This window comes from Amblyomma maculatum, chromosome 3, assembly GCF_055883805.1.
Source record: "Amblyomma maculatum isolate TAMU_Amacu chromosome 3, ASM5588380v1, whole genome shotgun sequence".
In the NCBI taxonomy this organism is placed as follows: domain Eukaryota; kingdom Metazoa; phylum Arthropoda; class Arachnida; order Ixodida; family Ixodidae; genus Amblyomma; species Amblyomma maculatum.
The window spans coordinates 165,232,783-165,258,894 of record NC_139346.1 but is presented as its reverse complement, the minus strand read 5'-3'; the positions used below and the strand labels follow the sequence as shown (position 1 = coordinate 165,258,894).

Below are 26,112 nucleotides of genomic sequence, written 5' to 3'. Positions count from 1 at the left end.
CTTGCGAACTGCAGCCATGGACGTTTGTTAATCCTATTTAGTGCTTGAAATTATTTCTTACTATGAAGAAAAAGTCAGAGATAGCCTGTGTTATCGCTGCCACATTGATTACCATAGAACTTGGAGCCAAAAATATTGTGACTTTTTTTGCTTACTAGCTTCCGGCCTACAAGAAGGGCGACAGGGTCAGGGTCTGCGAAAGGCTTGAAACACTCAAGGAATTACAGAATGGGCACGGAGGATACACTGACCAAATGGCTGGAGTAAGTGGATAACTTACTCTTTTGATTTTTTTTTCTGTGATGTCTTGCAGGAAGGGTAACACTTTTCTACGCATCCGTCATAACATGGAAATAGGTATCGGAAAGTATGCATGAATCAATCTTGTTTCTGAGTATTTTCTACGCATCCGTCATACGACATACGTCGTATTGTCTATTTCCTTGTCTATTTTTCACTTAGCACACCTAATGTGCAGTTCAGTTCGCACTAATTGAGGAAGTGGTAGAAAGTAAAGCCCAAATTGCAGGCAGAGCCGTTCTATATTTTTCTTTCGTTTCCAGAAAGTAAAGTCTACCTTTCTGAAGAGAGAGCATGAATTGATCAGTCTCGCAAGGAGGAGAAACTAGAAGCAAAACAAATACAGACGAATAATTTCACTACTCTAAAGATACATTGCGAGACTTGCCTGATACTAATAATAAGCTGCCAAAGGTGTACGGCTTGCCTTTATAGTATTTCTTAATCCTGCCGAATTATGCGCTGCCCATGCGGATACTGTGCCATCGCCAAAGGTTTAAAGAAGCATGGCGCGATTGCTGTTGCAAGCTTTGCTGGCAAATTTTTAAATGAATACACCACAGATGTTTTTGAAGGGGTTCAAAATATGCGCTGAGATTTGTGTTTGAGACTGCGAACCCAACTAATTTTGCTTTGTAGGTAATCTCCTCGCACCCACCCTCCAAACTGCGCACACAGAAGCACTGACTGCTAAACATGCGCGCACGCGCTAACTCAGGAGAATGTTCTCATGCTTTTTGTTTCAAGAAAAGCATCGCGAGAATAAATTTGCTATATTTGAGGGCATGTGAGTCGGCATAAATGCTATCGTAATCGCGAAATGTCATCACATTAAGAGTTCGCATCCTTCTTTCATGTGTATAAATATTCACTTATGGTTTTATTTACAGTGCGTCGGAAAGGTGGGCATTGTACTCAGCATACAGCCCGATTTCGACATATTCGTGAAAGTGTGCGGCCACACATGGTTGTTCAATCACCTCTCCCTGCAACCTGCTCCCGGTGCACGTGTGACTGACCCAGGTAACACTGATGGCATGATACGGCGCTTTGAGATAATGCTTGTGATGCAGGCGTTAAAAAGTGCAAGGATCACAGAATTATTTCCGATCTTAGTCAGCCTTGATTTTAAGCCGACACCTGAAAGTTGAAGGTCGGGAAAACAATTACCCGAATGGAAGTCGATCCGAAAAATGAGACTGAGCACAGCTACAAAATGCAAACGATATTCACTTGCCACGAACCTGTTCCCGGTGGCACGTCATTGCCGCCGCACGTCTCCTTGTCACAGTCCCCTTTATTCAGTGCACGATTTTCGCTTGCACCAAGCGCATTCGAAATGCGTCACTTTCTAAACGAGTATCCAACAAAGCCATCTAGAATCTGGTCTCTGGCTGCAGTTATACAGCTCGTTACTACTTCTTGAGACGCCAGGTTGATGCGCTGCATGTCAGGGTTATGGCGCGTATTTCAGTGAGCCAGTCGACATAAAACAACCTCAGCCGTTCCTCAAAAGGCTTGTTGATGCCAACCCTAGGATGTTGTAGCTGAATTACATTCCGCCAGGTTGAGACATCTGCACGAGATTTGACGAGAGCAGCTTTCACTTCGTTGGCCAGGTGCCCATGGGATCAATCGGAGGCGAGGATGTAGTTTAAGTGTCTCTGGAAGTAGTTGCAACATCAATATAAAATCAAAATTAGTGTGAACTGCGACGACATCGCATTTATACATACAAATACTCTAAAAGCCTCGCACATGGGCTTAGCCGATTTCAGAGCGCCGTTAGTTTCCATGGCGCGGGATGACGGTTCATGAACTGTGGCAGTCCTGCGTCAACCAAGAACTGGCCATAATCTCCAGTAGTTTCACCAGTTAAAGTGCTGTCTTGTGAATGAGTTTTCTGACAGTACCACTAGCATGCCATTTTTCAACTTTCATTGAATGGCCGTGATTTAATTATCAGTTAATAATACACATTTAGCCTATCGTGTATTGTGTTACCGTTTGCGTTACCTGATTACCTGGAGACTTCCCATCGGCAGTGTGCCTGATCGGAGTGGCCCCGATGCGGCGGGCATGTGCGTAGTTGCGAGCACCTGGCGCCATCTGGCGCCCTCAAGGTGAGCAGCGACGCGTCGCGAGCGCTCTGGTGACTCATGGCACTCCGGTAATGCTAACGGTAATGTGGCACTCAGTATGCTAGATGCATCTAATAAATCCTTCTATCTGAGCCGCTTTCGCAGTTTTATATTTCATTTCTTTAAAGAAAACTATCGCCCTAAATTCCAACAGAGCAGTTACCGCGGAGATTCTAACAATTTGGAAACGGAAGTCTCTCGACTTAGGCTAAACTTGCATATGCAAGTCGCGCACTAATGCTGAATGCGAGCCCGATGTTTGTTGTTTCAGTATTTAGGCATGTTTGGGCTTGTGGGCTCCCAATATTTGAGTTTAGATTACTGTCTTGTAAGCCTCCTCAGTCTAGTGCAGGATGTTGTAGAGCAGGAAGGAAAATGACGGTTGTTCAACGGTACTTAATTATGGTTATATTGAGCGAAAGTACCCGTCGCAGTGTTCTTGCGCATTCCCATCGAGATATCGGCTGGGCGGGGTACAATCTCGGAATCCTGGTAGTTGCACAGGCGAGACATAGAGGGCGCCGATGCCGCGTGCTGCGGCCATTATACAGGCACGCAAGCGTTAGAGGATGGTAGACGACTTTGTTAAGCTCCTTACGAACAAATTAGCGCTTTCGAACAAAAAGGTGCGTAGGCCACCCGGGACTCCACTGATACATCGCAGAGCTAAGTTTTCGGATTTAAGCAAGAGCTTGACGGATTAGATTGAGCTGTGATGCTTCTAGGTTAAAAAAAGCTCCTCTGAGGCTGTCTCGACATCAGCGGAAGTAGTGTCTTTGCTGAAGTTTAAGAAAGAAAAGTTTAAAAAATATTGCGAATCATGCACAGTTTTTGGTTTCAACAACCTGTGCATTCTAGGTGCACCCTATGCACATAGCAGAGGGGGACTATTGCGCTATGCAATTTTGCACCTGTTGGTTTATCGTTACTGGTGTCTTTGTTTTCAAAAATAAAGCTGCAATAACAGCGAAAACAAAACGACCTACAAAATGAGGTGAAAAAGCCTGAAATGACTGCAGCTGTTCGCAGAGGCTGGAGTGAGCATCACTGCAAAGTACTACGGCCCTAGTAAGTGACGTCCCCATACACAGTGAAGTACCACTGAACATTCAGTTCAGTAGACTTTAGTTGTGTGCCGAAGCTTCCGAAAAAGGAAACATTGACAGCACGACCACACTGTAGAAAGCAAATAGCTAGAGGATAGCTAGCACCATACTCCTAGAAATACACACAAAAGTGATGCGTACCACCGCTTCTTTCAATTTTTTTCAATAAACGCCATAAACTGTCGAACAATGTTGTTTTACAGCAGCGACAAGCATCAGCTAAAGCGTTCTTTAAAGCTAATAAAGAAACCATAACAGTTTAATCCTGGTTGCAACTAATATCTAGCCACAGGTGTGCGATGACATATTGTTACGTGGTTTAATTACAGGGGTGTCAGATATGCGTGAATATATTTTCAGATTCTAGTTGTGGAAATCTTTTCAACGATATATGACTTGACGTTGTAGTGGAAATGTTAATTTTTGATCACAGTTAACGTATTAGAACTGTAAGTATTGTAGTGTAATTGCACTAGATATAGCTTATTCAACGACGTATGACTTAATGTTGTAGCCCAAAGTGCAACTTTATTAAAAATTACTCACTTTACGGCGAATAATAAAACCTAGAACTATTATAGTGCGATTATACTGAACGTAAGCTGTCCAACAATATATGACGATGTACCGTAAAAACTGTTCACCACAATTACATTCTTCACTGTTATTATGATGCGTAATCAGTAAAGCAGTAAGTCATGTAGTCATGCAGCAGTTCACCACAGTACAATATACTTAGGGAGACTTCTCACTAGGCAGGCTGCTCCAGTTTGACCCTGGCTGGGATGGAGGGTCACTGGGCAGTTTACAAGCTTTCTCGGAGTTATACATGAAATCGTACAGCGACCACTCTAAGATATGTTTCTTGTGGCTAGGAATGAATGACATTAGGCTCCTTTTTTGGTCAGATGGAGAATCGGATAGAAGGGACACCTTCCAGGTCTTACTGCGACTGGCGATGCAAGACACTGAAGACTTCATTGGACAGGTTAGCTGGAGTTTATTTGACAATGTTTGACAGTCTGTGGTGCACAAAGTGCTGACTGGTCCTCACTAGGTATTTGGCAAACGCTGAGCAGCTGTGTTTACGTTTTTTGCAGCCGCGCTAGCACTTCGTTTAAGTTTTTTTTTTTTTTAACCTCCGTAACACAAGACTAGGACTTGTATTATGCAGAATAGCTACCTGTGGTCCGAAACCAGCTTTTAGAAGGCGAGGTTGCAGCTGGAGTGAACACACTTTTCTTGCTGGCAGTGCTCAATTCTGCACGTGAACCTTTTGCCACTGTGTTCAGTTTGCTGTAATCAGGTATTTATTATCCGCATACTGCAAACTCCCATGGGGCTTTATTACAGGAGTCAATGAAATGACACACTTTTGTGCAGACTTATTAACGCGATTATGTTAAAAGTACCCGTTACTAAAATCCGGCGACAGCGTCGGTGTCGGCGGCGGCGTTGTGACACAAAAATAACTGGTATGGGGCTGACAGGTGGTAGGTTTTAGCTGGAAAGACGAAACACTGATTTTTTTTATGGTTTGTGCGACTTAATGTGACAGCATGTTACAATAAGTTTGGAAGAAGCTGTCAACTGAGGTTGCTCATTCGGGGTCGAAAGGTGGAATAAACCTTCCAGTGGTCTTGAATGCTTCGTAAATTTATATAATATTTGAATAATATTTTGTACATATTTAGACCCAGAACCATAATAAAAAGCAGCTTAGAACATATACAAGAATGCAAACATCATCACCATTAAGTAAAACAAACTATTTTCTCAGCAAAAAGTAACAAATATATCCAGTTATACGAGATGCAGTTCATTACATTCGCGCACAGATTATGATAATTGGGAGAGCAAAGTTATTATTACAAGTACATTATGCCTATTTAGGTTTTCCTGTAGAATCTGCCAAGTGCGTTTAAAGTTTATAAGTTCTCAGTAATTTACATTAGGAGAGCTGTGGAGCAGCAAATACTATATCAAATTCAATAGCCTCGCTCGACTATAGTCACTGTGTAAAGCCTTGCACCCTGAAAGGCAATAGGGGAATCGCTATGCTTGCAAGTGCTATAATAAAAGCTCACAGCTTTCCTATGAATAATCTTGACTGTGTACTGGTTACATTTTAGCGCAAAAACCATACTATATGCATATTCAAGGATCGGATGTTGAAATGACGTAAGCAAGGTGTTTAGGTACGAAAGTCGAGTGCCCCAAGATGGCGCTGTAAAAGGAGAATGGCGTTTGCATTGGATTTCGGGTTAGCTGTTAGACATGCGATGGTGAAGTCGGTAGGAATGAATGATTACATTTAGGTATACGATGCTCCGACACACTTGAGTGACAATATTCTTGATGGAATACGGTCTAGTTCTTTCTTTGTGTAACGTCCGTGGAATCATTGTTTTCCGGATTGGTTGACACCTGCCAGTCATTACAGCACTGGCTGAGCTTCTATATAATTTGCTTAATTTGATCCGTAGTTTTCTTGACCTGTTCATAACGTACTCAGTCGTCCGCAAATGGAAAGATTACAGTGCTATATTTTTCAGCAGTATCGTAAATGCAGAGACAAACGAAGATAAATAATACATAACAGGATAAATAACTATAGCTATAAAAACCATAAGTACGAGATACAGGTACGTGTAACAGTTTCTATGCTGAAAATGGCGTGAATCGTTATACTGCTGCATCTCGTGGGAAATTCTTTCCACAAAAATTCTACATGTATTAGTTCGTTATTCGGTTCGAGTGTACTAATTATACTGCAGAAAAGAGTGAACAGAAAGGAACTCCGAAAAGAAGTAGCTCTACCTATCAACTGACTACTTTCCTTCATTAAATATTTCCTAGTAGATCTTCAAAATGCCTGTGATTTCCCCATTTGTATTATTCTTCGCCTCTGGCGGCCACATGTGTCACTAGCATAAGTTGCATTGTAACAGGAGTGTTTAACTATTATGTCATCTTGGTTTCCTGTCCAAAGTTCGTAATGTTGTAGTGTGTAATGTTTTGCGTTTTATCAGATAGTAAATTATAAAAATGTTAAAGTCACTTTAACGAAGTTTATCTTAAGCAACGGTTCTAATTTGGCTGCAAATTATTACATTTTTTGACGCCTAGTCCTTTATGGGGCTCTCTTTGTACTCCCGAACGGAAATCCAAGTAGAAAAACTTGAAGTTGCTCAATTTCACTTCAGTTCTAAGCACTATAATGTTCACCACGATTCAGTTTTACAGCTAGAAATGCATACACAACGCAATAACGATATACACGAAATAAGGAAAACATTTCAATTTTATTAAGGCAAACATCATTTGATCCTTTATAATTATTTCCTATTCGTAGGGAACCAGTTGTAAAATAATGTTAACTCCGCTTTCACAGCGACCTGGAAGGCGAAGCTTGGGCGAATCGCCATTGCATGCTGCATGTTTCCACGGCAACGAGGTGCTGGTGCGGACATTGATAGAGCACGGAAGTAATATTGAAGCCAAAGACAGGGAAGATGACAGACCCTTGCATTACAGCGCTTTCGGGTGAGTGACGAATTTCCGCAGGTTTATCGTTTTGAGTTTCGTTTAAAAGAGTTGAGATACCATGAGGCTATAAAAAGTACATTATGGGCTTCGTCTGCATATGTAAGGTCATCAAAGACAAAGTATTGGATACAACAAATGAAATACGTTTTAATTCCGCTCCAAAGAGTCGTTAAATGTCCTCATTCATAATCGAGACCCATCGCTAGCGCGATAATCAGTGACGTATGAAGCTTGGAGCGATGCAAGTGAACAGTGATAGCAGTATGTTGGGACGTGCTATAAACGGTGCCGCGACGGGCGACATCAGCCATCCGTGCTGCACCAGCGGTCGGTGGGCAGATCGCGGGCGCCGTGTCGCCGGTGCGCCGCGGCATCCGCACCCGATCTAAACTTCGCTGATAATACTGACTAGCTTCCCTCTGTACTTTTTCGAATTACATATATGCACAACAAGACTATATTTCATCACTCTGAGTAAGCACCGATGCAATGTTTAACTAACACTAGCCCCCACTGCGACGAGTAGGCTATAGCTCGTCCGCGGGGTTCGTTTATGAGAGATGGCGACAGATGTGCAGAGAGAGTTCGAAAGTTTTAGCGAATGCAAATGATCGCAGAGTATAGTTTTGATATCAGTGATCGGAAGTCGATGTTTCTTGGCATCTTATAGGATACATATAATGAGAGGAAAGCGCCACTGTCAGGCAGCATTGCGTTCGTTACATGATCGGTGACGAATACTGCAAGCGCCCGGAAGCAATCGCCAACTTTCCCCGCCGCGGTGGTGCAGTGGCTAAGCTGCTCGACTGCTGTGGCCAAGGATGAGAGAACTAGTTATATTATTTTCAGGCCTATCAACGCCCCAATCCATTACTCACTTGATATAAGGTATGCTAACAAACAAATACAGCAGGTAACCACTCAGAAGTTTCTCGGTGTCTGGCTCAATGAACACTTATCCTGGATTACACATATTTCTAAACTTGCCACACATCTTAGCAGAACTGTTGGCTGTCTCTACAGGACCAGTGACCTTTTACGTGTTTCATTAAAAGTATCTATGTATTATTCTCAATTTTTTTCTAAGTTATCTTGTTTCATTAAAAGTATCTATGTATTATGCTCAATTTTTTTCTAAGTTATTTTATTGTGCACTGGTGTGGGGCACCACAACAAATAGCAATTATCAGAAGCTTTAGATTCTGCAAAAAATGGCACTCTGGGCTATTGAGGGTTATCATGGTAGACCGGAACACTTACCAACATCACCTCTATACAAAAAACATAATCTACTTCAAGCTAACCCAGTCATACCGCTTGTTACAACATATCCATAGTAATAGGCTCTTCTCCGCATCTCCTAACCGATGTCCTATTAAATACCCTCTCAACCAACACAGAAGTCTCGTCCCAAAAACAAGGACAAATTACGGTAAACAGAAGCTTAATTACCAGATTCCAACTATTCTCAAAAACCCATCCCTATGTTCAATGTTTCAGCTCTCTGAACGCAGATTTAAAAGAGACATAAAAAGCAGTTGATACTCTCCGAAGTGGAATTATTGTTCTACTCTGGTTTTGTATTTGGCAAATGCAAATTTTTATCATGTTATGTTACTGCACAATATTTTTTACCGTGTTTTGTGTGCCATATGCTGTTGTTTCTTTTTGAGTGTATAGTGTATACTGTTTCTTTTTTAGGTTTTATTCCAGCATGTTTAATTACCACATTTGCTGTAATGCTCTGTTGTCGTTTGTTTTACGAGTTTAGCGCTGCTGTGAACTGTATGGGGAACTGTGACCAAAGAAAGAAAGAAAGAAGGAAAGAAGGAAAGAAAGAGAGAGAGAGAGAGAAAGAAAGAGAGAGAAAGAAAGAGAGAGAAAGAAAGAGAGAAAGAAAGAAAGAAAGAAAGAAGGAAAGAAAGAAGGAAAGAAAGAAGGAAAGAAAGAAAGAAAGAAAGAAAGAAAGAAAGAAAGAAAGAAAGAAAGAAAGAAAGAAAGAAAGAAAGAAAGAAGAAAGAAAGAAAGAAAGAAAGAAAGAAAGAAAGAAAGAAAGAAAGAAAGAAAGAAAGAAAGAAAGAAAGAAAGAAAGAAAGAAAGAATCTAAGCCGCTGCGGCCACTTTCCTGTGGAGGCAAAACGCAAGACGCCCATGTGCTGTGCGATGTCACGGCGCGTTAAAGAGCCCCAGGTAGTCGAAATTTCCAGAGGCCTCCACTACGCTGTCTTTCATAGTCAGAGCGGCTTTCGGAAGTTGAACCCCATAAATTAACCAACTAGTAGTCAACAACTTCTGCATACATTATGTCAGAAGATTTGGACAACCCTGCAGTGGCCACAGGATTGGAGGAGGTCAGTTTACATCCCCATTCCAAAGAAAGGCAGTGCCAAAAATTGTTCCAACTACCGCACGATCGCGCTTATTTCGCATGCTGGCAAGGTGATGTTGAAAATCCTCCAAGGTAGGCTGCAACAGTATGTGGATCGGGAGCTTCCGGACGTGCAAGCTGGGTTTCGCAAGGGCAGAGGAACTAGAGACCAAGTTGCCAACCTTCGCTGGATCATGGAAAAAGCAAATGAGTTCCAGAAACCCATCTACTTCTGCTTTATTGATTATGCGAAAGCGTTTGACTGCGTAGATCACAGCAGATTGTGGCAAGCTCTCCAAGAGATGGGAGTTCCAATTCACCTCATCTGTCTCCTCAGGAACCTGTATGAAGGGCAACAGGCCACAGTTAGAACTGGGCATGGTCTTACTGGTTGGTTTCCGATTGAGAAAGGAGTGAGGCAAGGCTGCATACTGTCGCCCTGCTTATTTAACCTATATGCAGAATTCATCATGAGAAAGGCCGGTCTGGACGAGTCTTCAGCTGGAGTGAAGATTGCTGGAAAACGTATCAACAACCTTAGATATGCGGATGATACCACTTTAATGGCAGAAAATGAAGTGGAACTCAAGAGACTTCTGATGCGCGTACAAGAAGAGAGTGAGAAGTTTGGGCTTAAACTGAACATTAAAAAGACAAAGATCATGGCGTCTTGCCCTATCAAGTCCTGGAGCATCAATGGATAAGAAGTGGAAGCTGTGACAGATTTTCTCTTCTTGGGCTCCAAGATTACCTCGGAAGGAGACTGCAGTCATGAAATTAGGAGACGCCTGCTTCCGGAAAACAGAGCAATGGTTAGCCCTGACCGCCTAGTAAAGAGCAGAGACATTAGTCTGCCAACCAAGATCCGTATAACTCGTGCTATGGTCTTTCCAGCTGTGATGTATGGATGGAAGAGTTGGACTGTGAAGGAGGCTGACCGGCGAAGAACTGACGCGTTTGAATTGTGGTGCTGGCGAAGACTCTTGAGAGTTCCTTGGACTGCCAGAAGATCAAATCAGTCGATATTGTCGACCATAAACCCTGACTGCTCATTGGAGGGTCAAATTCTAAAGTTAAAGCTCAGCTACTTTGGCCATCTGATGAGAAGAGAAGAGTCGCTGGAGAAAGATTTGATGTTGGGAAAGGTTGAGGGTCGCCGGAGAAGGGGTAGGCAGCGAACGCGATGGTTAGATGGCATCCTCGAGGCACCGCAGATGAAGTTATGTGATGTTAGGAAGATAGTGAGAGACCGGAAAGCGTGGCGTGACATGGTCCATAGGGTCACGAAGAGTCGTACACGACTGAACGACTAAACTGAACTGAGTCACCAACTTGTCGATGTCGCTTGCGGATAAATTGCACTGTTTCAATTATTGTAAAGAATGGTCGGCATATAGACTTTTTAATAAAGCGATTTAAAGTCGAGAGCGCTGGTCAAATGGGGTGAAGTAAATGCATACGAATCAGCGAGTAACGCCAGTCCGATGCTTCAACAACCCGGGTATGAGGCGTTCCCCCATGTTTGCCCTCTCATTCATCGGCGCTTATTGCAGTTATCGCACAGCGTTACAATTGATTGTAAAACCGGTGCACACCATAAAATATTGTTTAGCTTAGGGAGAATCTTGCACTTCAGACAAAGGATTCTAGGCAAAGTTGCCGCTTATCGGTAAACAGCGGCAGCGCTCAGGTGGAAGCACGCTGAAGGGACTCGATCTGTCACCGGTTCATTAAGATGGGAAGGGGGGAGGGGGCGTGGTATATGCTGAATCCTGTGGTGCTATCATGACGCATTCATTTACGAATACCCAGAGGGTTTGACAAAAGTGCAGCAGAAAACATTATGGAGCCGCCACCGCTTTGGTGCATGAGGACGGCGGCTGTTGCAACACGCGTTTTTTTTTCTTTATCCCTCTTCTTCATATTCTTTCTTTTCAATTTTCTCCACTGTCCGCACGAGGCAGCGGAAGTGGCGCAGCTACGGAGCCAATAGCGGACCCATGCATTTTCTTTTCCTTCTTCCTACAGTCTCAACAACAACAACAACAAATATTGGCTTTACATTCTGAGCATTTTGACACCTTTGAATTCCCATTTCTTACTTTTTTTTTCTTTAATCATGCACTCGATATCGCCTATAAAACACCAATCAATAATATAGTACCCGCAAATTACCTTGATCCCATTTTTGTTACGCAGCCACCGATTATTTCCTACGCTCGGCTTCGGCAATCCTGCTAGTACCAGGTCGAGGTCGTTTCAGCCGAACCAGCTGTATAAGTAATAATTCAAAAAAGCGACCAGAGCATGAACAGCCACAGTATTCAGAGCCTTCTCATGGCGCGGCTGAGGGTGGAACAAAGTGGAAAGCGGCGGATTGTGGTCACTTCGGACAGTGAGACATCACGCTGTTGGAATGTGAAAAGGGTATCGGCTCTCTGAGGAGCTTTCGGCTACGAACCACCGATACGGACGTTCACCAACCAGCAGCGCTGATGCATGACAGAGCTAAAGCCAAGAGTTGAGAGAAGCTTAGGCGTACCACTTGGTTGGGGAACACGGTCCCGCCCTCGGTTGCTAAAGTTTTTTCGTGCACTTGGCTGACTTTCGACAGGTGCTGCGGAGCGTACCATGTGTGCCTGAGCAGACGACACAATCGTACTGCTTTACGACTTTTGAGCACAGGCTACAGCGAACTAAACAATATAGTGCAGCAGAGGGGCCCTTAGCTGGTACCCAGAGCAGGGCCGTTTCGGGCCAATTTCAAGAGAGTGCAATCGCAACGCCGCCAGAAACCAATGGATTGCATGGAGCTTGAGCAGTTGTTATTTTGCTGTCAGAAACGCCATAGCAACGGGTGTAAACGCGTTATAGTGTGGCCAACAGCAGCGTCACCGCTTCGTGCCACATTTTAGAGTACAGCTCCCCCTTGGGAAATCCCTAGTTCCCTGTACTGTACCCAGGTGATTGATGTTGCATCTCCTCCTGTTCTCTCTGACGTCAGAACAGCACCCACCACTGAGGAACAGAGATTGCTCACTATGAATAAGAAAATAAATTATTTGCTACATATATATCTGAATCTGAAAGCGTGCGACACGTGTCCCGGAGCATCACGCAGGGTTTGATGCAATGCGTGATCCAACCAAAAAAAAATAAAAAAACTGGTGTAACAGCCGCTTTAGGAGTGTATTACCAGCCTAATTATAAAACCAAAAAGAGTTTAACTTTATTTGGGGGACAGCTCGTGCTCCCGCAGCACGTTTAATGCGACTCTTCATTACGATATAGAAATGGGGGCTTGTAGAAAACACTTTTGCTCATCGCAGTTTTCAGGAAAGTATCATTGCCGCGCGTTTTTTGACTGTATAAGATTGAATGCCTTTTTTGGTGACCATACAATACTAGAGAAATCAATACTTTTCCTTTCGTGTCCTGTAACACTGTCATATATAATACGAGGGTGCATAGTTAAGGAAACACGCATACCTAATGACATCACGGTACTGAATAAATAGGAATGCCTGTACAGAAGCAATTTTTCGAAGAGAAACTTGAGCGGTATGGCCCACTGTGAAGAACTGGATGACGCATATTTCAGCAGAGATGATATTGGCAAATTGATGTTGATGAAAGAGATCGCGAGAAGACCGCGTTCATCACACCGGACGGTCTTTTTGAGTTCAAGGTGATACCATTTGGCCTCTGCTCCGCACCAGCCACATTTCAACGAGTAATTGACGCAATCCTGGCCGGCTTGAAGTGGCAAAATTTGTTTGTCTATGTTGCTTTGTTTTGGAACATCGAGGCGATGTTTTTTTTAAGGGGGGAGTAATGCCGCGAAACCTTCAAAACTGTATTTGTTGTTTTTCAACAGCCGCCGGCATACAGGCTTATCACTCTTATTCTGGATCGCGTATCAGTTCTGTATTCTTTGTTTGTTAATGCTCGATGTCACGAGTCGCACCTTTATCAGTTTCGTTGTAGCGAAGGGTGCATCGAGATCTGTCCCGAAGAATCCGGCCACCCGTGTGTATTTATGCAATGTTCCAGCTTGTGCTGGTAGCTGTTTGCGACGTTATCTAGATTGTTCTGAGCTGCCTTTAAATTGAGCGTTGACGAGTGTGACGGGCATTCTTTGTTCGACGACCGACGAGCGCGTTTGTTGCTATCGCCGCCGCCGAGTTGCTTAGTTCTTTTGCGGGCGCAAGTTAGCCCCAATAAAGAATTATTTCAGTACCATCACGCCTGTGTCTTCTTTTATCACAGTATCACAATCAATGACGCACAGACAAGAAATGTTTTGCCGCACTTGGCAATGACAACGTTTTCCCTCCTATTTTCCAGAAAAAATCCGGGAATCATGCGCCTTTTATTAAACGCCGGTGCGAACATCAACGCCCAGAATGAGAAGAAGCGAACGGCGCTGCAGGTGGCAGTGCTGAAGGAGAACACTGACTGTGTGCGAACGCTTCTGTCCTACAGCGGTCGCATTGACGTTAACACAAGGGTATGCACTTCAGTTCGTGTTATGACCCCCTTTTAGAGTGAACAGCCTCTCCAGCTTTTACTGATATTTTGTTTACATTTTTAATTTGTAAACAGATTGTTCGCTTTTCTCCCCAATGATGCTAAAGAAGTGCAGCGGAATTTGAGTGCTCTCATCTGCGTCGAATCGAGTATTCCTCTGAGAGTCCTCAATTCTCGTTTCAGGACTTCGTAGGAGACACGGCCTTACATGACGCCGTCACCATCGGTAACGTCGAGATAGCCGGCATGTTAATAGACTTCCCTTCTGTAGACATGAGAGTCATGAACAACCGTGGCTTTAATGCTCTGCACGAGGCGTGCTTAAAAGGAAATCACCTGCAAGTATTTGATTTTTTTCACATTGTTTTCAAATAACTTGCTTGTGCTGTATTTTATACACGCCCAATGAAATAGGCATGCCGGCATTGGTTCGTTGCTGCTAGGGCAGAATGCTATTTTAGTGCTTTCACATTTCTTTAAAATTTACCTATAACTTGTTTTTCTCCTTCTGGCGTGGTATCTGCGGAGCCCTACATGTAGTTCGATGCTTAACATCTACAGGACAGTGATTTACGGCGATCATCTCTTGCTATATCGTCTGTAATGCTGTCCGAACAAAAGCGGTCGCATGCTAGGCTGACATATGAAAAAAAGAAGGGACAAACGCTACCAAGGGAATACGTCACTTTCTCCAACGAACGCGAAAATTTAATCTCATTTCAGCATTGTTGAGAGAATCATCGAGAAGCGACCTGACATGGTGAATACGCCGAAAGAAGACGGCTTCACGGCTCTACATCTGGCCGCCAATAACGGACACTACCGCGTAGCAAAGACCTTGCTTATGAAGGTATGCGTCTTTCCTATGGCTGTTGCTAGCAAAAAGTTTCGAATGCATTTCTGGGGACGCGCAATAGGAGAAACTTTAGGGATTTATTTAACAGGAGTTTCAGGAGTTTCAAACTCATATTCCTATGCGAGGACGCGTTGAGAAAATGTCCCCCATCGTGGACCAGGAACCAAGAAATAGCAAAAATAATTGCCAGAATAAATGAGAACAATTAGAAAAGCAAAATACAAAGAAAATGAATATAAATCCAACTTTTCGTTCCTAGACTACACCCTGCCATTCGTCGTGCAGCAAAACGAAAGTCGCGCCTGCTCGTTTCTGCATAATTATCGACGGGCCTCGCTTCAGGATGGCTTATATAGAAAGGTAGCGGAATTGTACAACAAATAATAAACACCTCAGCCACATATATTGAAAAGGAAAGAAAAATGCAGACTTGGAGATGAAAGAGGAGGCGCCTTGTCACTGAAGCTTGTCCTTAAAGAGCGCATTGTACTTGCTCTTGAAGGCAGCTGGCTTCCTTCCTACATTTATGCAAATGAAGGGGCCAGTGCCTATATTCGTTTCCCCAAAGAACGAGCATCGTCTTGGGAAGATACCTTTTAGTTGATTTTAGTTGAATATGACTAGAATATTGATTTAGATTCGTGAAGCAGGCACGTGCTTTCGAAACGAAGGTTGCAATATTTGGAGGCGGCTGGCCGCACCATATCGCTACGTGGGCCGCATGTGATCCGCATGCATGAGACCCCGAGTATAGGTTGTTAAGGCAATATTATAGTAGCTATAAACCGGGAATAAAAATACCATTACGGAAACTGTCACGGTACGCCCAAGCTGAACAGTTGCCCCTCCAGGTGAACACAATCACTAACTTCAGTCGACACATGATTTAAGATATGCTACCATGTTTTAGATGACTCTACCGCGACATTCTTCGCTTTGATTATCCAAAAACAAGCACTACATATCTCGTAATTGAGAGTAAATATAAGTATGAAAAGGCTTTATTGCTCCGGCATAGCAAGCTGACTGAGTGAACCAGAACATCTTGTCAATGTCGCGCGCAAAGGCAGATTATGGTCTCTCTTGTAAAATATATGTGTATATATATATATATATATATATATAATGTGTACACAATGTTATAATCAAATCACGTGTACAGTGACGTAAATATGTATATGTGGAAATATAGTATACAATTGCTCTTGCTTATGTCTTTTTGGGCGCTAAAATTATTAATATACCTAAAAAGCCACTGTTACGAATTTACTTCACTCTGTTATCTACATCCGCAAGGGCATGTGCAGCCTCAATGTTCGAAACCTCAGTGGAGAGACGCCGCTAATCTTGGCGACGTTTTTCGGCCATTTGGACATCATGGAGCTTCTGGTCGAGGCTGGTGCAGACGTAAACATACAGGACAATGACGGGGACACTGCACTTCATGTCGCTGGTATAACTCATAGACTGCGACAGCTCTCGTCTTCAGCGACGGCTAATGCTCCCCACTTGATGGCGGTGAGTGAAAAACGTTTTTCGTAGATGCGGTGATAGTACCACTCGCCAACTGCTGCTTCAGTTTTGGAGTGCTGCGAGTCTGTAGCTGTACCGCGCATGTTATTGTACACATTCACTGCGCAAGACTCCTCACTTTGAAAAAGCGAACGGCAGACGTGTACAGGGTCAATCACACTTGACTGGAACAAGGCTTCGTGTAGCTGCATACATGCGGAGCTACATTCCGCCCAAACCGATAGCAAACTGATGCAGAGTGGCAGGCAGACTAAATGAAATGCCACCTTGACGTACCTCATCTTATGTGCCAATGTGCATTGATTCATGACTGAATTAGTTCTAATGGCATTCTGCAGATGTGTGGCCAAGCAGATCGGTGTTCCCGCTAAATTTGATTGACCCTGTACCATGACGAGGAGACCAGTTATGACAGGGCCTATGAAGTCAAGGGCTGCGTGCCAACTGTAGCTACGTTCGATTCACCTGCATTACAAGAACTGGCTCTTCTGGTGCTGCACTTCCCCATTTCAGCGGTGTAACCGTCGGATGGTGGTGGTGCAGGGGTTAGTGGGCCTGACTGCTGTGTCTAAGGATGCAGGATCGAATCCCGGCCTCGGCGGCCGCTTTTCGATGGAGGCGAAAAGCAAGGCAAGCATGTGGTGTGTAATGTCAGTGCATGTTAAAGAACGTCAGGTGGTCGAAATTTCCCGAGCCCTTCACTACGTCTTCTCATAGTTTGAGTCGCTTTGGGACGTTAAATCCCATAAACCAAACCAAATTCAGCGGCTCAACATGATGGCACCCTCTGCACGACGCCGTTCGTTTCATCAAAGTGGTAAACGTCGTGCAGGCTCAGTTCACGACAAGGTGAAGAAAATTGCTCACCTTCTCAGCAGTGAATGCCAAAATGGGGCAATTGCCGCCAACGTTACTAGAACAAACTTTGGTTGCCGCAGCAGCATGGAAGCAGACCCCGGCTCGCGTGCTGTAACAATTGCCGAACATAAGCAAATTTATTCCACTGTCAACAAGAGCAGTGCGCGAGTTGGACAAGGAAATGGGTCCGCGTGCTTCCCACCACAGTTAAAAAAATGAACATGTGCATGCGGTACAATGTGCATTCTGACTTCAGTCATGACAAGTGAAATTTATGTGCGTTTTGCGCCCGCTGCCGCAAGGTTCACATGCATGAATCGAAGCTAGTTCGTGGCCAGTGTTTGAAACCCTGCCGCGGTGGTGCGTCAGTTAGGGCTCTCGACTACTGTGCGCGAGGATGCAGGATCGAATCCCGGCCTCGGCTGTTTTCGTATGGAGGCGAACAGCTAGGCGCCTGTGTGCTGTGCGATGTCAGTGCACGTCAAAGAACCCCAGGTGGTCAAAATTTCTGGAGCCCTGCAGTATGGCGTCTCTCATAGCCTGAGTCGCTTTGGGACGTTAAACCCTATAAATGAAACCACGCTGTTTGGAAACTAGTCACTTTACTCGGAATTTTGGTTTCGACTAATGTTTGTAGCCTACACAACTGATAGCATGAATGCGATCGACTGTGTATTGGCGCCAACGCCCTGATGATGTGATAATTTTCAATTAGCGGATCACAATAAGTACGCACACATATTGCCATGGACCAGCCTCGATTAATACAGCGAACCTTAAATGCAGCAGCCGCGGCGGAATCGAACGCACATGATCACGACTGAACTGTCAGCACTAATCATACCGCATGCATATGTTTACTTTTTAGTCAAGTTATGAAGCACGCGTAGCCGTTTCCATTCGAAACTCGGGCGCTGTTCTCACTAAAGAGAGGAGCCACTCGCGCCTCATCACCGTTTAATACAACGCGCAAGCCCTCTTCGCGCGAGTCACATGCATCTAGGCTGCCCCACCGGGGTGGTGCAGTGGGTACGGCACTCGATTACTGTGCCCAAGGACGCGGGTTCCCATGTGCTGTGTGATGTCAGTTCCCATGTGCTGTGCGATTTCAGTGCACGTTAAAGAACCCCGGGTGGTCGAAATTTCCTGAGCCCTCCACTACGGCGTCTCTCATAACCTGAGTCCCTTTGGGACGTTAAACCCCACAAATAAAACCAACCAACATGCATCTAGGCTGGTTTATAGCGACACATCGTTGCCTTGTGCTCCTTGATAATTCGTTATGTTATTCGATATGTCGTGGCCGGTTGATGTGAGCGGCACTGATCCGAAGGTAGCTTGTTGGCGGTGCCAAGGCCAGCAGATGGCGAGGCCACCACTCTACGATTAATTTAAGAAACAGTCTGTCGACGCTGCTCTTGAATTGATTAAACCGGCGTTGCACGCTCGTATTTAGAATTAACGCACCTATATTGTCTATATCTGCGTATTTTGTTATTCATTAGCAGTAACGGTAACAAGTATTAACTAGGAGCATACATGTGCCATATTAGAAGGGTCGGGACATTGTGCGGTGTATATACAGTCAGGGCTGCCACATTTGGGCACTCGGGTCAGTCAAAACTTGAGTATCGCGGCCGTGAATCCATAATTAGCCGGCAGGGCTGATACTTGCCAAGAGCACTGTCACGTGGTAGTTCTTGCTTTTTTTTTTGTACTTCGCGAACAAATGTAAAGCAAAAAACAAGCACGTAAGAAGTGCCTTGGTAGAAGAAAGAAACAGTCTAATTGTTTCAGAACCCCCTATGCAACCTAATTAACGTACTTAATCCTAAACTAAATAATAATTATTTTCTACGTTGAAGTGCGCGCAATATTTAAGATGAATATAAAAAAAATGTGTGAAGCACTGCACAACGGCAAACAATATTTCGCCCTGCTACGGTCTCTAATGACGTATAGCGGCCAACTAAACTTTTATAACTTGGGGCAACAATGTAACTACCGGCTTATTTTTTATTACCTTATCAGCGGGGCTTAATATGTCAGCGCAGTTATTATAGCCTTTAAATATGTACAATCTAGGCGCATGAAAGCACAAAGCTGCTAGTATTAGAAATACAAATGTTTTATTTGAATTATGTTCTCCGGCTCAAAAAACGGCCTGCTCTTTCCACTTGTTTGTATACTAATTTTTATTAGTACTGTAAGCCTTTGTCTTGCTCGTAAAGAAGATTTGGCGCAAAAAAATTACATTAATCTTTTAGCCATAACTCTGCAATAACGTGGGCAACAGGGGTAACAGTGCACTAACAGCAACAGCCCAGCAACAAAAACATCAAAAGAGAAAATATGGCACCATGCGAGGAAACCCGACATAATATATTTGTTAGGGAAATACAAGACAAGAGATAATTTCCGTTTCACGCCACCGTGGTGTTGTCAGCATAACAAGCGGCAACAAAGCTGGTGGTATAAAAGAAATGGTGTGGCTTTCGAGAATAGCGCACTTTTGCTATCGAGAATTAAGCTGTGCTCGTGTGCGTTTTTCTTCAGTTTTTCCACGCTCGGACAATTCGGGGTTTAGGGTTCTGTCGTGTTTGAATATTTTGTTTCATCTTTATTTGGATCTGGAGATTTAATTCCTGGTGCGAGTTATTGATTTCCGACTATATTGTGACCGTCGATGATCGTCTTCAATGAAAAAAAGGAAAATCCTGCTTCTTAACGTACACGAGAATTGGCAGACAACACGGCAATTACCACATGTTTACTGTATACGAGTACGAACCACCACCGTCTAGTTTCAATTTGTTACGCAAAAGCATGGGACAAAGCGCCATTGGCTCAATGAAGGCGCTTTCTATGTAGCATAACGTAGAATACTCGCAGTTGTGCCTTCCTTCCTTCTCCTCTAATAACATCGGGTCAGTAAGCCGCAATACTGAATTTGCGTACTGTTTCTAGTGCTGACATACGCTTTAAAGGGGCTGGAACTTGCGTCAAAGCTATATCTTGTAATATAAGTGAATGGAAATACTGCATGCAATCGTGTACTCTCAAGCGGTGCAGGTTCATTTTCAATTTAATTTCACTTCATTCCGGGAATTAATGCTCTGTGCTTTAAATTCAACTTATGCTCATTTCACGCAGTGGTTTGAGCCAAACCTAAATCCGCTGGCGGTTGAGTTAACTGAGTTGGACCTCGAAATATTGGAGTCGATGCTCTGAATAAATATGCTGCGGTTTAGATTAGCAGTTTTGCAGTCGGAATAAGTGCACGGTGTGCAGAACGCGATTTGGGGCACAGAAAGTTTTTACTGTTGAACGAGAAGCCTGTACGCGCGTATACATCCAACGCAGTGCAATTGACATGTCTAAAAAAGTCGGGATAAAAGCAGGCCTGCGCACTTATTAGCAGACTCTAAGGAAAGGTGCAGCTATGGTAACCGTTGCCGTACTGATGCAGATCGGACGGCAGCTTCCGAATGACCGCCTGGCATCTGTCTGCTACTTGGCCAACAGAGGAGCCGACCTGTACAAGAAGAATAAGTGCGGCAACACACCTTTAGAGATTGCTGAAGGATTTGATGCCACTGTACATGTACTCAACTGGGCTTCGAGAAGGTCAGTACGCATCATCATATATTAGACTAAGCATACGTTACATGACTGGCATTCTTTTCTCTTTTTTCCTGCTTTCCCAAGTACCACCCCCTCATAATATAATGTTTCTCAGGAAGTAGTTTAGGTTAGTTGCTGAGCCTTACCTGCATTTATATGTGCATGCATTCAGAACTCCTTCGCAGGTATACACAGATGTTTTGGTTAACTCGTCGCAGTGCATTTCTCCTTAAAATGTATTAATCAGTATTGAATTAGCACAGCTGAGACGCGATATCCAAGGATGCGGCTATTTCGTAACCTCTAGGCCGACTGAGTGTAAGCATTAAGTTAGTTATCTTTCCGGTGGTGTCAATGCAGCTTAGCTTGAGCGCGCGTTATTGAAAAAAAAAAAAAATCATTTGACCTCACAACTATAGTTCAGGATACTTCAAAGCCAACCCAGCGACATACAGACAATTGCAACGCTGAGTATTAACCGTAAAATGGTTTTATAGCTTAAACCACTCCCTTATATCCACTGAAAATTGACACACACATGTCCTGCAACCGTTTATTCTTCTCAATACCAGTTTAGATGTAGTACATGCCTCATTCGATTAGGGATCATTCAAAATCTGCTTCGGCGACTGAAAAGAAGCCCCTTTCGCTTTTGTGGCACTTTTGGCGCCATCTGATGAATGTTTGCGGAGTGCAGATGTAGAGAGAGCGGGATTTTAGCGGCCCATCTGAAAATTCTTCCTCAGACTTTTACAACACTGTTTGACAAAAAAGAAAGTTGCTGTTTTTTAAGGAACGTCTACAACCAACTGGAAAATTTGGCGAACTATGACGTTTTGTTTTATTATACAAGCCGAAAGCAAGCACTGAAGCATGCTCGTGTGGATTTCTGAACTCTCGCCATTAGCAGCAGAAAATGCTCGCAGACTTCAACGCGTTTTTATTGTTAAGAAATTGCTAGAGTGATTATCATAGACAGCGAATGTAGTAGGAAATAGAGAAACGGGTTTCCATCGGCATTTTTCGTCTAGAATCCGCTTTCGTTCGGAAAGCACGGTTCACCAGAAGGTCCAGTGCGCTCTGCGACCGCCATGCCGGCAGTCTCGTTTCTAGCCTATTCCAGAAGACAGATCGGCACACCTTCGTCGTGACCTATATTCGAAAACAAAACCAAAAAAATATAGATAAGATTTTTGCCAGCTGCAATATCTGCTAACCAATTCTCAAGCACTTGAAAGGCAGCCAGCGGAAATAAACGGCCAGGGAGCGGACAGGGAGTGGAAAACAAGAGAGTGGAGTGATATAGAGAGCGGTCAGAATAAAGGTAATGTTTCTTTGAAACCTTCTGGCGTTCATGGCACGTGCACTCGAAAACCTTCCTAGATGCAAAACGTTCGCGCGTGCTCAGCCGCACATGCTAGTAAAACAACGCGGCGGCACACACACACGCAGTTTATAAATGGTACTCCGCGACGCACATAAGCGATGCTATGAATCGCGTGGGCCGCGCGCACGCAGAAAAAAAAAAAAAAGAAAAAAAAAAACTACTTGCCAGACACGCGACCGACGCGTCCTACCACCAGAAATAAACACATGCGCGCGGCACTACGCACTACAGCCGAGGTGGGGCGCCTGTCTGTGATCGTTCAAGGTATCACGCGCGGAGCGCCCTGCCACTTCACGCAACTCTAAATACAAACAGGAAGCTTTCCAAACCCATGGCTATATAGCAAACTTTTCCCAAATCTTCCTATGTGCAAACACTGCTCAAAACTGGCCACATTCATTCACATGGTGTGGACATGTATACGACTCAACGCAGACAATTTAGCTACAATGGATGCGTGGGAGTCCCTCCTGCGTACCACCGAGCTCGCCCAACAGCGCCAGCTCATTTTGCGCGCATTGGAGGCCGCAGAGTCCCAAGGGATCCCTGCTGATCTTCTGTAAGCAGTGCAACCAGTCTTTCGGCTGGTTCGCCTATTTTGGGAGTAAATAAAGAGCTTATCATAATCATCATCCACGCAACTCTCTGGTGAGAAACACTCCGGAATGTTAAACCCGTCTGTTAGGAGTGTAGAAAGAGGTTAATAATAATAATTTTCTGACCAATATGAGAACTATCCTGCGCTGACGAGAGAGCCATTATGTTGCCTTCACTTACACTAAACAGCACTCCGTAGAACGCGACCATATCGTGGTCGCGACTTTGCTGTGCTCGACGAACACAGCAGAGTGAAGAAGCAAAAAGTGCTCCAGTGTTTCAACTGCGTCACATCGGTTCACGTTGAGACTTTCTTCAGACAATATCACGTAATGCCAACTCGGAATTTGATGTCATTGTTCATCAGCCTTAATGGTTGTACATTGGTTAGGGCACTTGCCTACTGTGGCCAAAGATGTAGCATCGAATCCTGGCCGCTGCGGCCGATTTTCAATGGAGGCGAAAAACAAGGCCTCCTTGTGCTCTGAGATGCCAGTGCACGTAAAGAATGCCAGGCGGTCGAAATTTCCTGGGCCCTCCACAATGGCATTTTTTACAGCCCGAGTCGCTTTGGGAAATTAAACTCATGAACTAAACAAAAACAAAGCGTTGTTAGGAAGGCGGCTTTCACGGTGGTGTAGCCCCAGTTCTAATTGTTTCAAATGTACAAGTTTCTAAATCATTATAATATTCATATCACTTCAATTTTCACAGTCGGTTCGTGGTTTCGGAGGCCTCAACGGCGCAAAACGCAGCTGGACGCGGCAGTGGCGGACAATGCAAGATATGCATGGAGACAGAAGCGAACGTAATCTTCAAGCCCTGTGGTCACAGGATGACATGCCAGGATTGTTGCCGTCGATGTAAAGTCTGCCTGACATGCGCAGAGCCTGTTGAGTCGAAGTTTGGTCTCGGTAAGTAGTGCTGTTTTTGAAGGAACATCCATTACGGCGTACATGCGCTGATATTTGTTCTGGGAGTTCTGGGGACATTTCATGCGTTCTGTTAGGGGAAAAATTTATTTATTAAAATTTAGTCGCAGGGGGCGGCAGAAAGTTAGGTGGGCGGATGAGATTAAAAAGTTCGCAGGGGTCAAGTGGATGCAGCTAGCACAGAACCGGGTTAAGTGGAGAAATATGGGAGAGGCCTTCGCCCTGCAGTGGGTATAGTCAGGCTGATGATGATGATGATGATGATAAGTCGCGCCTTTTTATCGGCCACGAATGCTTTGCATTTGTGGAAAGCTTTCATGTAAAACAAGAACAACCAGTAATAGAAGCAAACAGTTCCTTAGCTTGTGTTTGCAAACCGCAATGCTTCCATGTGTTGAAGATGGTAAAAACATGACAGGATGTAACGGCGTGCAGTAATCGGAAACAAAGAAACAAAAAGGACGACGAGTCGCATGAGCGCACATGTCTCGTCGTTCCTTTTCTTGCGTCCTCGTGAAAAGCGCGCTGTTCATTTCTGTCGTGCTACACCATCATGTCTAAACTACCAACTTCTTGGACCCCGCCGGGGTGGCGCAGTGGTTACGGTGCTCGACTACTGTTCCCAATAATGCGGGATCGAATCCCGGCCTTGGGGGCAGCTTTTCGATGGAGGCGAAAAGCAAGGCGTCCGTGTGCTGTGCAATGTCAGTGCACGTTAAAGAGTCCCAGGTGGCCGAAATTTCCGGAGTCCTCCACTACGGCATTTCTTACAGCCTGAGTCGCTTTGGGACTTTAAACCCCACAAACCAAATCAAACCAAACTAACATCTCGGCTCGCCGTTTATGTACTGTATATTCTATGGCGGCCTCTCTAGTCATGAAAGTCAGGTGGAAGTATTTGCGCTGTCTATTTGTCTTTTGAGTAATCGAGGTGCGGTCCTCGCAGAGACCAAGGAGAGGAAGGGCTAGTCATTGCTTACTTAAAGGGCCCTGAAACGGCACTTGCCCTAATATTCTAATGCAAGAAGTTTATAGAGGTGGTGTTTCTGATTATTGAAGTAAATTTTAAAAACTTTGCGTACAGCCAATAATTTACAAATAATTCTTAAAAAGGGCTCCTAGCGACCACTCGCAAAAAAAAAAAAAATCAGGGTGACATCTCCCCTCACGCCCTCTCCTCGATGACGTCTCTAGGGCTTGCTGGGCGCGCCCACTCAATAGACGCTCCCGAGTAATGTGGGCGGTACGGGGCCTGCTGAGGCTGAGTGCAGTTTTCCTAGTTTTCCTCATATTTTCTTGCGCGCCCGCGAGCGCTGAGTTCAGGGGCAGAGGACGAGCGTCCTTTCAGATCGCACATATGCTGTGTGCTAATGAAGCATATGCTTAACATTTTTTCGCTGCCGAGACAACTTATGTGAGTTTTAGTAAAGTGGCGTTTATTGACTACACTTTGCGTTTTAATGACCCAAGTCCTATGAACGTATTTACTGCAGACGGAACACCCATCAGAGGCACCGAATCGAATCAGAGGGCAAACGCCGAGCTTGACAGAGAGCTGGACAGCAGAATACGAGAACTTGAGGACCGCCATACGTGCGGAATCTGCATGGACAGGCCACGTGACATGGCCTTCCTCTGTGGACACGGAGCATGCGCAGTCTGTGCCGAAAACCTCTACAGGTGCCACATGTGCCGTCTTCCAGTAGAGAGAAAAATACCACTTTATTAAAACTGTTTCCTTCCATACAATGTAGCAACGTGGACTTACTGAGGAGAAGGGCAGTTGACTTTAACACATCTGGGGCTACTTTCTGCAATTATTAATAGCTGAAGTTTAATAATCTGCCTGTTCGTCCTCAGCAGGTTTCGAATGTTAATTCGAGCTGTTATAGGCAGGGAAACAAGTTAACAAGTCAGTCGACAGCTCTGGTTCAATGCTGACGATGACATCTAATCAGAATACATGTCCCCAGTAACGTTCTTTTCAAATGTCCTCTAGAATCCTCTAGGTTTAAAAAAGAACGCTTTCCAAGAAGCTGCGAGAAATTTGACATTAAGAAGGAAGTGTGAACAGTCTCAATTGACAATTAGCTGAGCAAGCAGACACTTGATACTCCTGTTATTTGGGGCAAACTCGGAATTGGAATGCCATGACCTTTGTCACTCCTCTATGTAAAGTATCATGTGCTGAAATATCCGACGTCAAGTTCTTGATGTTTTTCTCTTGTGATACTGGCGTTTATTTCAGAAATATGTAATTAAAATGCGGTAAAACTACCACTCATTACTATCAGCAGACTCCGAGAGTTAGTCGATGTGGCAAACTCTTGC

The 26,112-nt window shown here is 44.3% G+C and overlaps 1 protein-coding gene across 3 annotated transcripts in view; it reads left to right on the top strand.

The window, feature by feature from the left end:
- The window catches only part of LOC146196746 (E3 ubiquitin-protein ligase MIB2-like), a 45,804-nt gene extending 20,274 nt beyond the window's left edge, over positions 1-25,530 (top strand). For 2 of the 3 annotated variants that reach the window (XM_084598495.1, XM_084598494.1), the window contains 11 exons: positions 159-263; positions 1,191-1,323; positions 4,456-4,535; positions 6,942-7,093; positions 13,812-13,974; positions 14,178-14,332; positions 14,718-14,844; positions 16,147-16,368; positions 20,711-20,868; positions 23,564-23,763; positions 25,275-25,530. In XM_084598495.1, the coding sequence (XP_084454621.1) occupies positions 159-263; positions 1,191-1,323; positions 4,456-4,535; positions 6,942-7,093; positions 13,812-13,974; positions 14,178-14,332; positions 14,718-14,844; positions 16,147-16,368; positions 20,711-20,868; positions 23,564-23,763; positions 25,275-25,510 (1,731 nt within the window). In that variant the 3' untranslated portion in view covers positions 25,511-25,530. The remainder of the gene's footprint in view (positions 1-158; positions 264-1,190; positions 1,324-4,455; positions 4,536-6,941; positions 7,094-13,811; positions 13,975-14,177; positions 14,333-14,717; positions 14,845-16,146; positions 16,369-20,710; positions 20,869-23,563; positions 23,764-25,274) is intronic. The other variant, XM_084598496.1, reaches the window with a different exon arrangement.
- Positions 25,531-26,112: the final 582 nt, after the last annotated feature.